This window comes from Heterobasidion irregulare, assembly GCF_000320585.1.
Source record: "Heterobasidion irregulare TC 32-1 unplaced genomic scaffold scaffold_01, whole genome shotgun sequence".
NCBI classification, from domain to species: Eukaryota; Fungi; Basidiomycota; class Agaricomycetes; order Russulales; family Bondarzewiaceae; genus Heterobasidion; species Heterobasidion irregulare.
In genome coordinates this window covers 1,987,085-2,001,695 of record NW_009258197.1, presented here as the reverse complement: position 1 = coordinate 2,001,695, position 14,611 = coordinate 1,987,085, and the positions used below count along the sequence as shown (strand labels likewise).

At 63.8% G+C, this 14,611-nt stretch overlaps 5 protein-coding genes across 5 annotated transcripts; 3 read left to right on the top strand and 2 right to left on the bottom strand.

The window, feature by feature from the left end:
• Window positions 1-12: 12 nt before the first annotated feature.
• HETIRDRAFT_437785 (uncharacterized protein) lies at window positions 13-3,062 on the bottom strand. The gene is made up of 5 exons (XM_009543397.1): window positions 2,506-3,062; window positions 2,418-2,437; window positions 2,041-2,357; window positions 1,532-1,985; window positions 13-1,477 (listed from the first exon to the last, which is right to left on the bottom strand). Exons 1-5 carry the CDS (start codon window positions 2,655-2,657, stop codon window positions 726-728), a joined length of 1,695 nt encoding a protein of 564 aa, XP_009541692.1. The 5' UTR covers window positions 2,658-3,062; the 3' UTR covers window positions 13-725.
• Window positions 3,063-4,400: 1,338 nt separating this feature from the next.
• On the top strand, window positions 4,401-5,279 carry HETIRDRAFT_145361 (uncharacterized protein). The gene is made up of 3 exons (XM_009542841.1): window positions 4,401-4,519; window positions 4,572-5,003; window positions 5,053-5,279. The coding sequence occupies exons 1-3, from the start codon at window positions 4,517-4,519 to the stop codon at window positions 5,209-5,211; spliced, it is 594 nt and encodes a 197-aa protein (XP_009541136.1). The 5' UTR covers window positions 4,401-4,516; the 3' UTR covers window positions 5,212-5,279.
• Window positions 5,280-5,501: 222 nt separating this feature from the next.
• HETIRDRAFT_469054 (uncharacterized protein) lies at window positions 5,502-8,643 on the top strand (the record flags this gene model as incomplete). Its single annotated transcript, XM_009542840.1, has 8 exons — window positions 5,502-5,589; window positions 5,656-5,783; window positions 5,837-6,252; window positions 6,312-6,932; window positions 6,993-7,268; window positions 7,335-7,719; window positions 7,776-8,213; window positions 8,272-8,643. The coding sequence occupies 8 exons, from the start codon at window positions 5,502-5,504 to the stop codon at window positions 8,641-8,643; spliced, it is 2,724 nt and encodes a 907-aa protein (XP_009541135.1).
• A 486-nt stretch (window positions 8,644-9,129) lies between these two features.
• On the top strand, window positions 9,130-9,567 carry HETIRDRAFT_244495 (uncharacterized protein; the record flags this gene model as incomplete). The annotated part of the gene is made up of 3 exons (XM_009542839.2): window positions 9,130-9,310; window positions 9,435-9,475; window positions 9,538-9,567. Coding segments are annotated over 3 exons (252 nt in total), but the record flags the coding sequence as incomplete, so codon positions are not given.
• Window positions 9,568-11,262: 1,695 nt separating this feature from the next.
• HETIRDRAFT_235743 (uncharacterized protein) lies at window positions 11,263-14,592 on the bottom strand (the record flags this gene model as incomplete). The annotated part of the gene is made up of 6 exons (XM_009542838.1): window positions 11,263-11,400; window positions 11,473-12,726; window positions 12,895-13,278; window positions 13,346-14,029; window positions 14,163-14,392; window positions 14,484-14,592. Coding segments are annotated over 6 exons (2,799 nt in total), but the record flags the coding sequence as incomplete, so codon positions are not given.
• Between the last annotated feature and the right edge of the window lie 19 nt (window positions 14,593-14,611).

The following is a 14,611-nucleotide window of genomic DNA, read 5'->3' as shown; positions in this document are numbered from 1 at the left end:
TGATCGCGCTTCTCGCGCCCTTCCTCGCCGACTCCTCCCACGCAGCCCCTTCCCTCCCCCACCCACCTCGACGTTCTCGCCTGCCCCCGCCCCCGCCCCCCGCACGTCGTGGCGTCCCCCCCGGCGCGAATGCGGCCCCTCCGCACAACTCCTGATGACTCCCCCATCGGGCAGCAGTCCCGTCGCGGCCTCTCTCTCCGCGCGCCGCTCCCCCGGGCTGCTCCCCAACTGTCCGATTCGCCGCCGTATTGGCAAGGCAACACCTCGTCTGAGGCCTCTGCGGCACCTGCGGCACCTCCTCGACCTCGCCCGGCCATCCCGGCCAACAGACTGTTTAAAACGCCAGCCTGGTTCCTGCAAACGAATGCCCCACCCGCATCGTCGCTCTCGCTTGCCGCGTGCGACCTCCAATGTCGTACAACCCACGTACCTCGTTCCTAGCCTCCTGCCGATTTCTGACCTGAATAGACCTGCTCTCGCCTCTCGCGCGCGTTTCGTGTCTCGACGGGGTTCCACCTGCGACATGTTCCTGATCCACAACCGCGCTCACCGTAGTACCACGACACGTCCCTGGTCCATTAAGACTGCTGTAGTTCTCCATACTAGCTACACTATCTAGTCTGCATGCATGTACATACGCGCTTGTGCTTCTGCGCGCCTCGTCCACCGAACGAAATATATACATGTCCCTCCGCCACCAGAAATATCCTCGCGTCCGACGCGCTCTAGCCCTCGCTCCCCCGCGCGACCCACCCCCGCAGCCATCGCCACCGCCCCTTCGCATTCGCGTGATCCGCACTCCCCCCGTCCAGCCCCGCCTCCGCAACCGCATCCACGCCCCCATCGCTCACCGCCCTCCGCACCCGCATCCGCCGCACCACGTCCGTCCACCCCCGTCTCACATGCTCCCCGCCCCCCTCTCCCCCGCCGACGCTCCCGCTCACCCGCCTCCGCCGCTCCCGCGGCACCAGCGCGAACCCAGGGCTCACAGGCGACAGCCCGATCGAGAACCCGGCCGTCCCCGTCGACGGCGGCGACAGCGCCCCGTGCTCCGTAGCCCCCTGCGCGTGCCCCGTCCCGATCGTCGGCCGCCGCCGCCGCCGCCGCGTGCTCCCGGCCGTCAGCAGCGTTGCCTCGCGCCGCCCTGCGCTCCTAGGCGAGAGCGGCATCTCGAGCGGCTCTTCCACGATCAGCGCCGCCTCCACGTCCGCGTCCGCGGCCAAACTCGACGCGCGCCGGTCCGGCGTCGCCTCTCGCAGCTCCTCGTCCCCCGCCGCCGCCGCCGCTTCCTCCTCCTCCGTCCACGCGCCCACGTCGACGCCGGGCCCTGCGTGGAAGCTGACGACCCAGACGCCTGCGAGGAGGACCGCGATGCCGGTGACCACGAGCAGCAGATGCGACGTCGGAAGGAGCGCGATCTGGTCAAAGTACACCAGGCCGTTCACGATCGAAGACAGGTTGTAGAAGCAGAACGCCACTGCGCGACGAAACGTCAGCCAAGCTTTTCTCTAAACCCATAGAGAATACGCACGAGGGCAGACGATCGTGGGATCGGCCAGAATGAGCGCCTTGTGCAGGTACCACAGCTGCAGGAGCGCAAACGCGACGAGGCCCAGGAGCAGCACCCACGCCTGCCAGCGCCAGAACTGATTGGAGCCCCCCAGGGTCAGCAAGAGCAGCTCCACGCCCGACTTGGCGAAAAGCAGACACATGCCGGACAGGGTGCCCGAGGTCGACGCGTACGAGAGCGCGAGAAAGAGCGGCGTCCGCGAGGGCCGCGAGGGGGGGAAACCCAGGCCGCGCGGGGGGGACGTTATGGAAGACGAAGCGGAGGAGCGCAGGGCGCGCGGCTTGCGATCGAGGAGAGGCGTGCGTTCTGTGGTAAGGTCTGTTGAGGAATTGGTCGAAAGAAGGAGCGGAGATAGCGGGGGAGAGGGGGGCAGGCTGATTGCGCGTCGCTTGTAGGAGAATTCACAAATGTGCGTCTGTGGTCGGGCAACCGGTGAACGCGAGCGCATATATGCACAGAAAGAGACTCACGACGGCCAAGCACACGACGACGGCAGCGGCGAGCAGCGAAAAGTACGCGACAAAGGCGGGGCGGCGGAAGAGCACGAGCAGGTCCTCGAGCGAGTGGGTGGGCTCGGGGACGATGCCAAAGTAGGCGATGAGGACGGCGCCTCCTGCGATGAGGAGGGTGCCGATGATCATCCAGGGCGAGAAGACGTCGCCGAGGAGGAGGCGGGCGAAGAAGGCGTTCCAGAGCAGGGACACGGCCCCTAGCGGAGCGAGGATGACGACGGGGAGCGATGCGATCTGGAAGAGAGAGCCGAGCACGTTTGAGGATATGAAAATGGCTGGGTGGGATGCATAAGACGAGAAGGGCACGACGGAAAGTGTAAAAGGAGCGCACGCACAGAAACCGAGGAGCCATAGCCTGCGACGGGGATGCAGCAACGGGGGTGAGAGGGGGTGTGAGGGGGCAAGGGGCAGAAAGGCACGCACGGTCTGCGATGTTCGACCCTCTGCTGGCCGTCGGGGAGGGCCTGGTTGAGGACGTGACTCTTGCGCTGGATGGTGAGCCCCAGGGACTGCACGCACGACGCGAGGAGGCCGACGACGATGCCGGCGACGACGGGGATGTGTGCGTCGCCCATGGCGGGGGGAGAGCGGGGGGAAGAGGGGGAGAGTGTGAGAGAGTTGAGATGGAAAGCGAGCAAGGTGAAATGGGTGGAGGGAGAAGAGACGGACGGAGCGGGCGGGAGCACGACTGGAATGGGCGGCTGGGCGCCTGCTAGCGTGGTTCGGCGATGGCCGCGCAGCCGGCGGCAGCTATCCCCGCGTCGAGCATCGAGCGTCGAGTGTCGAGTGCGGCACGCGTCCTGCGATGAGCGCACGCCAGGTCCTCGCCCGTCTGACAGAGACCCCCTTTGGGCCCTTCCTCGACGCCAAGGCCCTCCACCCAAAGTGTCTCTCCACCCCGACCCGCGTCCTCCAGCTCGACCACGTCCTCCTCGAGTACGACGGCCGTCCCACAGGGTAAGCTCCCCCCCCCCCCCCCCGCCCCCTCTGCAAGACTCCACCCATCCCCGCCCCGCCATCTCCAGGCTCGACGAGACAGAACAGGCCAGGCCAGTCCCCATCTACCTCCAGAACAAGCCCGCCCTCCCCGAGGGCGCCCGCATCCGCTTCCGCGGCGTCCTCACCATCGATGCCCTCTCCCAGCTCACCCCGGAGGCCATCGACGCCATCTCCGCCGCCCTGCAGATGCGCCAGACAGAGGCCCACATCAACGGCGTCGTGGGCGCGCGCGGTGACTACTTCAAGCCCCAGGTGCTCTACAGCGACAGGGGCAAGGCCAGACAGGGCGCGCCCCGGATAAAGGTCCTCATCCAAGGCGTAAAGCACATGCCCTTCGTCTACCTCGCCTGTGAGTCCTCTCGCTCTTCTTGTTGCGCCAGGCCCGTCAGATCTGCACCCCAGCCAAGCTCGTACCGAACGGGCTTCAGATGCACACAGAGAACCAGTGAGTCCGGCCCCTGAGCCCCCCTCGCACGCGCTCACCATGCATCCTGTCACCTCCCGCAGCGGCCGCACGTACGAAGTCCTCGGCTTCCGCACCGAGACGTACGAGCTCTCCCGCTCGTACCTCGGCCGCTACAAAGTCGTCGCCACCATGGAGAAGATCTGCAAGGACAACCCCGACACCGAGATCGCCCAGCGCACCCCGGACTGGTTCATCACCCAGTACCTCAAGAGCCACGCCTACCCGGAGCACAAGCGCTGGAACCGCCTCATCTACGACAGCGACGCCGATGACACCGCCAACGAGGGCGTCGCCGCGCGCCCCCCGCCGCAGGTGCGCGAGCTCCTCGACGCAGGCTTCCCCGGCCGCCCGACGAAGCGCCCGCGACACCTGCGCACCGTGCATCGCGCAGAGGTCGCCTCGCTCTTCGCGTCCGTCGTCGAGTTCGTCGTCGAGGAGTACGGCGCGCGCCAGCGCAAGCTGATCAACGTCGACGCGTGGCGCGCATGGATCCGCAATGTCAACGTCGCGCGGCGCAGAGCCGCGCGCGCGGACCCGCCCGTGCCGTGGGGGCTGCGCGATTTCTACGACGGCGCGCTCGACGAGGAGGGCTCCGCTCTCGAAGACGACGAGCCCGTGGCGGTACCGACACGAGGGCCGTCGGAGAAGCGAAAGGGCAAAGCCGCGCACAGGCCAAAAACAAGGCTCGACGTGGGGAGCGACGATGGCACGCTCGCCAGGTCCGCGCACCCTTCGCCACCGATCACGAGTCCGACTGTGGCGACGCACAAGCGAGGGAGGTCAAAGGGCTCGAAGAAAGCTCGGGCCCACGAGGCGCCCGCCATCTACGTCAGCGAAGACGATAGGCCACCAGAGCCGAAGCAGCCACCCTCGGCTCGCAGGCAATCCATCGCGTCAGGCAGCAAGGTCAAAGCTTCCAGGGTCGCTCCAACCAAACGCCACAACTTTTCCTCCTCAAAAGGAGCAGTGATGGTAAGTGCGGCCTGCACCCTCCATCCGACCGCCGCTGAGCCACGCCAACTAGCCACTTGACTTCATGCCTCAACACGACGAGCAGGAAGAGATGGGCGACCTACGCGTCTACGACTCGGACTTTTCTGAAGACTCCACCCCAGACGCATCGTCCGACGAAGATATTCCAACCCCACTTATTCCCCTCAACCCGGAGATCCAGGCGCTCATCCCGCCAGAGACGGGCTACCCCCCGCGCATGACCACCGATCTCAAGTGGGTCTGTCCGGTGGGCGGCTGCATGTACAGCATCGATCTCATGCGCCTGACCGACGAGAACGTCCGGCCGCTGCCCCGCAAGCACGTCGTCTTCATGCGGAGCAAGCGATGGGTGCTGGGCGACTCGCGGGTGCAGACGTGCTTCTACGACATGGTGAGCCCTCACTATGAGTGGCATATAAACGAGAATGGCGTGCGACGCGTGAAGGCGACGAAGGAGTACCCGGTGCGTTTGCATCCGCTGATGACGGCACGCACAACTCACTTGATTACAGTATGAATTCAAGTGGATCAATCCAAGGCTGCACAAGCCGTGGCCGCCTTTGGAGTGGGTGAACAGGGTTTCAGCGAGAAGGGACGATGATCTGGAGGAGGAGAGTTCGCAGGTGCGGGTTAAAAAGGAGGTGCTTGATTTAAACGCCTCTGCAATTTAGACTGCTTTCTTCATGTCTGTACTGTAACGTCGTGATGTTGTACCCCCTGATATCAGCAATGGTGAACTAGCAGTGCTTGATGCGACGCGCAGGCCGGGGACAGGAGTCGCGTGACGTCACGCGTCCAGACTGTGTGTCCGAAAGCGGCAGGAACGACGTCAAGAGGGTTCGACCACCTTCTCGGTGAGTCCAGACGCTGCGGGACAGTTGGAGTCCGTCTCGAAAGCCCAGTATATATCCCCCTCGCAGCCCACCGCAATGTCCTCACTCTCCATTCTACGAACGTTCTCATGGCCTCCGACTTTGAGTTCACCGACAAAACACAACTGACTTTGCAGGCTGCCATCCAGCTTGCGAAGGACAACTACCACTCACAAGGTACGTGAGCTCTCGTGCGCTTCGGCGCGACACTGGCTGTCGTTCTGACTCCCTTTTTTTTCGTAGTATACCCGGCCCATATAGCCTTTGTGCTTCTCAATGAGGGAGCAGGCGATACCAACGCCCCAGGAGGCGTCACCCATTCCCAAACCCCTCTCTTTGCATCTGTCATCCAAAAGGCCGGCGGCGACCCAGTAAGCACCACGATCAGTTTATTTTGGAGCCCCCTGCTCACGCGTGATCGCAGATCGTGGTCAAGCGCGCCATCCAGAAGCTCATCGTCCGCCTGCCCGCGCAGTCGCCCCCGCCCGATGAAGTCACCCTCTCCCCCGACGCGCTGCGCGCCATCCGCGAAGCCCACGCGCTCCAAAAGACAATGCACGACTCGTACATCGCGCAGGACCACATCCTCTTGGCACTCATCAAGATGCCATTCCTCGCGCCGATCTTGAAGGAGGCGAGCCTCACCGAGGCGCAGCTCAAGACCGCCATCGACCAGATCAGGGGCAATAGGAGAGTCGAGAGCCGCACGGCGGAGCAGGGCTTCGACGCGCTCAGCAAGTACGCTGTCGATCTCACCGCCCTCGCGGAGGAAGGCAAGATCGACCCGGTCATCGGCAGAGACAACGAGATCCGGCGCGTCATCCGTATCCTGTGTCGAAGGTACGTTCGCCAGCCAGCTGCCCGAACACGCGCCGCGATTGCTGACTGGAGATGTGCAGGACCAAGAACAATCCCGTCCTCATCGGCGAGCCCGGCGTCGGCAAAACCGCCATCGCAGAGGGCCTCGCGCAGCGCATCGTCAACCGCGACGTCCCGGCCTCGCTCATCGCGCGCCTCTACTCGCTCGACATGGGCGCGCTCATGGCCGGCGCGAAGTACAAGGGCGAGTACGAGGAGCGCATCAAGTCCGTCCTGAACGAGGTCGAGAAGGCCGCGGAGGACGGCGGGCCCGGCGTCATCCTCTTCATCGACGAGCTCCACCTCATCATGGCCGGCAAGGGCGCCGAGGGCGGAGGCATGGACGCCGCGAACCTGTTCAAGCCCCTGCTCGCGCGCGGCAAGCTGCGCTGCATTGGCGCGACGACGCTCGCGGAGTACAGGAAGTACGTGGAGACCGACGCCGCGCTCGAGCGCCGCTTCGCGCAGGTCGTCGTCAACGAGCCGTCCGTCGCGGAGACGATCAGCATCCTTCGGGGCATACGCGAGAAATATGAGGTGCACCACGGCGTGCAGATCCTGGACGGCGCATTGATCCAAGCGGCGACGCTGGCCCATCGGTATCTCACCTCGAGGCGGCTGCCCGACGCCGCCATCGACTTGGTAGACGAGGCTTGTGCCAGGTACGAGACGACGACGGTTCATCGCTTCTGTTCAGACGTGCTGACTTCTTCGTCGCGCAGTGTGCGCGTCACGCGCGAGACCGCCCCCGAGGCCATCGACAAGCTCCAGCGGCGCAAGCTCGAGCTCGAAATCGAGATACACGCGCTGGAGCGCGAGAAGGACGTCGCCTCCAAGGAACGGCTGGAGGCCGCGCACAGGGCCATCGCACAGGTCGACGACGAGCTCATTCCGATGATCGCTGCCCACGAGAACGAAAAGATGCGCGGTGACGAGGTGAACCAGCTCCGCAAGAAGATCGACGAGCTCAAGGCAAAGGCGGAGGACGCTGAAAGAAGGTAAATTGCAAGGCTCTCCTAATATCCCAATACCTCGTGGCGCTGATTGTTGTTCCTGCGTCGCAGATATGACCTCGGAACTGCCTCTGACCTGCGCTACTATGCACTGCCTGACCTGCAGAGTCGTCTCGAGAAGCTCATCTCGAAGAGAACCGAGGAAGACCTCGCTGCCGGCGGCGGTAAGGACAGCGTCACCCCTGAGCAGATCGCTGAGATCGTTGCTCGCTGGACGTCCATCCCCGTGACGAGGCTCATGTCGACGGAGAAGGAGAAGCTGTTGCGCATGGAGAAGATCCTCGCACAGAGCGTCGTCGGACAGCCCGAGGCTGTGAGAGCCGTTGCCAACGCCATCCGACTCTCTCGCAGCGGCCTTGGGAATGCCCAGCGGCCCATCGCCAGCTTCCTGATGGCAGGCCCCTCTGGGACGGGAAAGACGTTGCTCAGCAAAACGGTGAGTTCGTGCCCTCGCTGCCCTGACCGACGTCTTTGCTGATATATTTTTCCCAGCTCGCTACTCTTCTATTCGATTCCCCAGACGCGATGATCCGCATCGATGGTTCCGAGTACTCTGAGAAGCATTCGATCGCGCGTCTCATCGGTGCCCCACCAGGGTACGTTGGCCACGACCAGGGCGGTCAACTGACCGAGTACGTGCGCCGCAAGCCGTACTCGATCGTCCTCATCGACGAGATTGAGAAAGCCTCGCGGGAGTTCGTCACCCTGTTCCTGCAGGTCCTCGACGACGGGCGGCTCACCGACGGTCAAGGCCGCGTCGTCGACTTCCGCAACACGGTGATCGTGATGACGAGCAACCTCGGGGCGGTGTACCTGAACGACATGGGCGAGGGCCCGGTGAGGAAGGAGACGCGGGAGCTCGTCATGTCTGCCATCCAGTCGCATTTCCCGCCCGAGTTCATCAACCGAATCGACGACATTGTTATCTTCGTGAGTCTACTCTTTCTATCTTTCTCTGATGGCCTTATCTGATGGTCGCGTTTTCCAGCGCACACTCTCACGGAAGAACGTCATGAGGATCATCGACCTGCGTCTGGCGGAGGTGCAGCAGCGCCTCGCGGACCGCAAAATGTCGCTCGCCATCGACGACGAAGCGAAGAACTACCTCGTCTCGATCGGATACTCCACCACTTACGGCGCGCGGCCGCTCAACCGCGCCATCCAAACCGAGCTACTGAACCCCCTGTCAGTCATGCTCCTCGCGGACCGCGTGCGCGATGGGGAAGTGGTGCGCGTCGGGTTCGACGGGCCCCGGAACCGCCTGCACATTCACCCTAATCACGAGGGCAACGACGCGGACGCGATGGATCTAGACTATGACGACGGCGACGGCGACATTGAGATCGAGGAGATGGACTAAAAGCTGCGGCGCCACTTGTTTTCTGAATTGTCTTGGGTGTACTATAGTAGTATTAGCTTACTGGGACGGGGGGGCCCCCGAGGGTCGTGTATTTTTTTAGCATCTGTACTTAAGTAGTGTAATAACACCGCAATCACGCTTTCTCTTTCCATCCGGTATGGTGCATGAGCTACGTTCCGAAAGGTGCCGTTGAACTCGATCACAAGTTGGACACCCATGGAGTGTGTGGCGGCGGCGGCCCCGGCGAGAGGAGGCTAACCGGGAGAGTTTTCCCACGCGCGAATATTGGCGCCACGGCTGGTGTCGCCGACAGAGACGACGCTCACCACCACCGCAACCACGCCGCACGCAACAATGCTCTCCGCCCGCCTCGCCTTCCGCCTCCGCATCGCGCCCCGACGCATCATCGCGCGCGCCAACTCCACCTCTACGCCCGCCAAGGCGGCCGCCACGACGACCACGACGAGCCCCGCGCCCGCAGCGGCGCAAGCGCCGAACTACCCCACGACGTGGTCCGCGAGCCAGAGCGCGCGCCCGACGCAGGGGAGCGGGCCGCGCTTCGAGCAGGTCATCATGGAGCTGCAGCCGCAGCCGCTGAGCGCGATGCAGATGATCGCGGACGAGCCCGTGCGGCTCGTGCACGCGCGCAAGGCCGTGTGCGACGGCGGTGCGTACATCCCTCCCTCCCTCCCTCCCCTCCCCTCCCCCTTCTATTCCATCACCGCCGCGCGTGCGCCCCCGTCGACTGCGATGCGATTCTCATGCGCCCGCCCGTCCGTTGCTCCTGCCAGGCTCCGGCCCGCTCGGGCACCCGAAGATCTTCATCAACCTGGTGCGTCCTCCCGTCTGCCTGCCCGCCGCTCGCGCTAACGCACGCGCGCGCGCCGCTGACAGGACAAGCCCGGCCCCAAGGCATGCGGGTGAGCTCCGATCTTGCGTCTCCGGCAGCGTGACGTCGGCGGTGCTAAACTAGCCGTGTCTCTCCTTCCCCGCCTTCCCTCACGCCTTCCCTCACGCCTTCCCTTCCGCCTTCCGTCTTTCCGTCTCCCTCCCTCGTTTCCTTCCCTTCGTCCCGTCGCCGCCACCACGGGCCTGCCCCGATCCCAGATACTGGTGAGTGCGCTCCGCCGTGCTGAAGCGCCCCAGATTCTCATCGTCGATGGTGCGCCCCACTCGCCACCCACCCCCCAGCGGCCTGCGGTACGAGCAGGCACCGCACCACGGGCACGAGCACTGATCGCGACGGCCCCCGCTCTCTCGAGCCAACGTCCACGCCAGCCCCCAAACCTCCATAATCCTCACCACACGCACCCACACGCACACCATACACCATACACCATACGCCATACATCCGCGCCATCGATCCACCCCGAAACCGGGCATGCAGGGCCCCCGGCGAGAGCACACATACATACATACATACATACGTACCGCAGTCAAACGCTTGTATAGATGCACGCACGCATGCATGTTCGTGAAGCAAGCGTCCGGTCCGCCGACGAGCCGTGCCCCACGCCGCGCTTCCCGGGCGCCCCTTCGAGCCTCCCTGTCCGAGCCTCCCTGTCTCGCCTCCCTGAGCCTGTCTTGTCTCGGTCTGTCAGCCAGACGTCTTCCCCGCCGGCGAAACAGACGTGGCTTCTAGCCCCCGCGCCGCCACATGGCGCGAGCCCCACACGAACCTACACCCGCGCCCTCCTACACAAACTAAGCAACTATCAAGCAACTATTCACTAAGTGCGAAGCAGCGGTCCCGGCGGTGGCTGTTTAATCTCCTTTTTCTTTCATCCGATGGTTTGGGTCTGGGCGCGCCGGCCCCCGTAAATAATACACGCGTGTCTACGGGACCCACCAAGTACTACTACCTCACTTCGACTATATAATGCTCCGCCCCGGCGCGGGGTCGAGGCGCGCGCTGGGACGCGAAAGACGACAGCTGCGAGAAAGAAGAAAAAAAAGAAAAAAAAGAAAAAAAGAAAAAGAAAGAGGAGACAGAGAAACGAAACTGCGAAAGAAAGAGCAGAGAGCGAAGAACGTTGAGTTACTAGGTGGGCGATCTACAGTAAAGACAAAAGCCAACCAGCCGATCGACCGGCCGACCGCGCAGCAGCAGCAAGAAGAGCGCCGGGCGAGGGGTACTTATTATACGCGATGGATAACCTCCTGGGTCTGCTGCGAAGGCGAAGACCGAGGTCGGGACCTCGATAGGGGGAGAAGACGAAGGGGGGGTGAGCAGGGCGCAGTCCGTGATGAGAAGGGTAAGGGGAAAGCGGGGGAGGAACGAGTGGATGAGTGGGTCGAGTGCACTGTGCGTTTACGGGTTTCGGGGTTTAGAGTGGGATGTGGTCCGGACGAGACAGGGCGAGTGGCTATGATGAGAGCAGCAAGAACATAAGATGAAACGTAAAAAAAAAAAAAAGTATCGAGGGCGAAGTAGAGTGGTTAAATAGATGAAGGCAACGATAATGATGAGGTGAAAAGGAAAATGGGAAGGAAAATGAGTGAGCGTGAGAGTGAGAGAGACACGAACGGTGAGCGCACGAATAAGAAGAAGCGGAGGGAGGGAGAAAATCAAAGTAGAACACCAGACCGAACCGAAACCGGTCAGAAGTGATCTTCCTCCGGGGTGGTGAACGACATGGGCGAAAGCGGGGGACAATCCCGATCGGCGATGGCCTCGATCTGCGCAAAGGGTGGCAACGACGGCGTCGTGGACACCGGTGGTGGATCTCGGCCGGGCTTGAGCGATGGGAAAGACGGCTGCGCGAAAGGAAGAAGCGGGTGGCGACGGCATCAGCACGACATGCCAACCAGACTCGGCCGAACACTCACCACTTTGAAGATCGGATTGATGGCCGACTTTGGGGCGTCCATGCCCGGGCTCACGGAGAGGGAGCGCAAATTCCCGCCAAACGGGATCTGCTGCTGCTGCTGCTGTGGATGGTGCTGCTGCGGGATAGCGAGGCGTGATGGCTGCGGCTGCTCCATCGCGACATCGGGGATCTCCTCCTGCCGCGGGTGCACCGTCTGCCACGAGCGCGACGGCGAAAGGGTGAGCGCGTGCATGGGCGGGGGCGAGCCGAACTCGGAGGACATCGAATTCGACGAGTCGACGGACGCGCGCACGTGAAAGTCGTTGACAAACTGCTGCTCGAACGACAGCGAGTTGGACGAGCGCGCCGACGTCGGAAAGTCGTCGAGGTGCCGCAGCGACGAGGACGACGTCATGCGGCTGATGCCCCCGAACATGCTCGGCCGGTGGTGCAGCCGCGACGGGCCCGGGTCGCTGTCGACGGTCGCGAAGGAGATGGTCGACATGGGCCCGATGCTCTGCACGTCCGAGGACGACATCGAGTGGTCGTCGTCGTGCTCGCGCCGCCGCGCCTTGTGCATGCGCTCGTCCCGCCGCCAGTCGTACGGCCCCGGCGCGTACGCGCCCTGCACCTGCCGGATCGGCCCGCCGCCGCCGTTGGCCATCGTCGTCGAGCCCTTGGCGCGCAGGTCTGGCGGGTGGGGGTCCTGGCCCGCGAGCGCGCCCGAGTGGTTCCACTTCCATTCGAGCTCGCCGCGCGTGTGCGACTGCGTGAGGACCTGGTTCCGCTTCTCCATGACAGCGCGCGCCTGGTCGCGCTGCGACTTGAGCAGCATCGCGCGCCGCTGAAGCTCCGCCTCCTTCGCCATCCGCTCTGCCTCCTTCTTGATCTTCTTCGCGTCCTTGAGCGGCGGGTCGATGACGACCGGCGGTTGCTCCGGCAGCGAGCGGCTGTCCGTGCTCGACGACTGCGTGCGCTTGAGAGACGGCGTAGAGCTCGACGACGTGACGTGCATCTCCTCCACGGGCGGGAGCACGTTCTGCTGGCTCTTGTCGCCATGGCCGAACATGCCGCCGAGTCCCGCCCACTTGTGCTGCTTGCGGAACCCGAGCGAGCCGAGCTTGCCAAACTTGTTCCCCGACGGCAGCATCTCGTGCGTGGCGCCGTTCGTCGCCTCTTGGAGGAGGTCTTGTTCCAATGGCGGACGCGAGGGGTACTCTTGCGCCATCGGCGAACGCTGAATGTCCATCGGGTGTCCGTCGACCATGTACTCCTCGTTGATTTCCGAGTGGGGCGAGATGTTCATCGACTCCCACGTCGCGGGCGACGGCGCCGCACTCTGGTAGGACGACACGGTCGAGACCGTGTTCGAGTGCTGCAGCTGGGGCGGTGGCGGGTGCGGGTGCAAGTCGTCCGACGGACGGCGCGCGTTCGCGTACACGACATCGCTGCCGTACTCCGAATTTGTGTGGCCGGGGGAGACGGGATAGAAGGATTGCCGGTGGGACGCAGACGCGTCGGGAATCTGGGCGAGGGCGGGGGGCGGATGGGGATGCGAAGGGGGGAGGGTGCGTGGGGACACAGAGGCGATGGAGGGCGCGCCGTTCTGCTGGTGACCGTTGAGCAGGGGGGCGGACGTCGAGACGGTGAGGGGCGGCGGCGGGGCGTTGATTCGCGCGGTGGTCTCGAGGAGGTACGGGTGCTCGAGGCACTGTTGGCTGGTCAGGCGTTCGTTGGGATCGTACTTGAGCAGGTCCGCGATGCACTCGACGAGCTTGACGGGAATGCTGCGGTCAAAGAGCGAGTAAAAGTCCACGGGGGTGATCTGAACGCCCCAGAAGCAGACGTGTGAGCTCGTGGGACCTCGTCGTGCGATGACGGTGAGGACGCACCTTTTTGAACGTGAGGCCGACGTTCTTCGCCATCTTGATGCCCTTGCTCCACTTGCCGCCGCCGATGGCCTTTCCGCGCGCGTCCTTGCCGTACTCGTCGCTGGGGTCGCCGAGGATCTCTGTGATCTTGGCGACCTGGTCGACCTCGCCCTTGCCGGGGAAGAGCGGGCGGAGGTTGACGAGCTCGGCCATGATGGTGCCGAGGGCCCACATGTCGACGGGATTGGAGTAGTCCCTGCTCTTGAGGAGGACCTCGGGGGCGCGATACCAACGTGTGGAGACGTACTCTGTGTAGGGCGGGCGGCTCTTTGTCTCGCGGGCGAGGCCAAAGTCCGCGAGCTTGATGATGACCACGACGTCCTTCTCGGGCGGGGCGTCGGGGGGCGCGGTGGGGGATATGTTCGGGTAATCGAAGAGGCCGGTGGTGGTGACGAGGACGTTCTCGGGCTTCATGTCGCGGTGAAAGTAGCCGGAGACGTGTATGTGGTGGAGGCCGGAGACGATCTGGCGGAAAATGGAGGAGACGAGACCGCCGGCGAGGGGACGGCCCCTGCGGGCCTTGATGAGTTGGAAGAGGTGACCTTCCATGGGCTCGAAGACGAAGTAGAGCTCCTTGGTATGGGGGAGGAGAAAGGAGTCATAGAGGGGGATGATGTTTGGATGCATGGGTATCGCTCGCAATGCCTAGGGGGCGGGGTGAGGACGGGGCGGACAACGACAGCGACGACGACGACGACGACGACGACAATGACGAAGAGGAGGGGACAGGGGACAGGGGACAGGAGGTGTGGGACGAAAAACGAAGAGAGAGACGGACCTCAAGCTCCTTGAGCTTTTTGCATTCATCCCAGCCGCCCTCCCATTTCTTTTTCATCCTCTTGACGGCGACGAGGCGCTTGGATGCGTATTCGGGCCTCGCGCCTTGACCCGACTGCATTGCGGGGACGGATGTATTGGGCGGTAACGGCCCATGCCAATCGCAGAGCCAGACGGTGCCGAAGGAACCGTCGCCGACGGCCTTGAGAGGGGTAAAGGAGCGGGTGGAGCCTGGGAGGGGACGTGAGCGGGAGGAGGGGGACGGAGGGGGCGGGGAGAAAGGGAAAAGAAAGAGGGGAGGGAGGGAGGGAGGAGGACTGACTGCTCTGAGCGTTGCCGTAGTGGATTGCGTCGGGGGTGAGGGAGACGGAGGGGATTGCGAGAGCGACGAAGGGCTCCTTGGTGGAGGGATGGGAGGAGCGGGTGGAGGACGGGGGGTGATTAGCGGGG

Bases quoted from the DNA above. Each gene is read 5' to 3' on its own strand.
- HETIRDRAFT_437785 (XM_009543397.1), bottom strand. From the start codon at position 2,657: ATGGGCGACGCACACATCCCCGTCGTCGCCGGCATCGTCGTCGGCCTC. The intron at 2,438-2,505 runs GTGCGTGCCTTT...TCCCCGTCGCAG, and splicing joins AGGGTCGAACATCGCAGACC to GCTATGGCTCCTCGGTTTCT. The intron at 2,358-2,417 runs GTGCGTGCGCTC...CATCCCACCCAG, and splicing joins GCTATGGCTCCTCGGTTTCT to CCATTTTCATATCCTCAAAC.
- HETIRDRAFT_145361 (XM_009542841.1), top strand. The intron at 5,004-5,052 runs GTGCGTTTGCAT...ACTTGATTACAG, and splicing joins AGGCGACGAAGGAGTACCCG to TATGAATTCAAGTGGATCAA.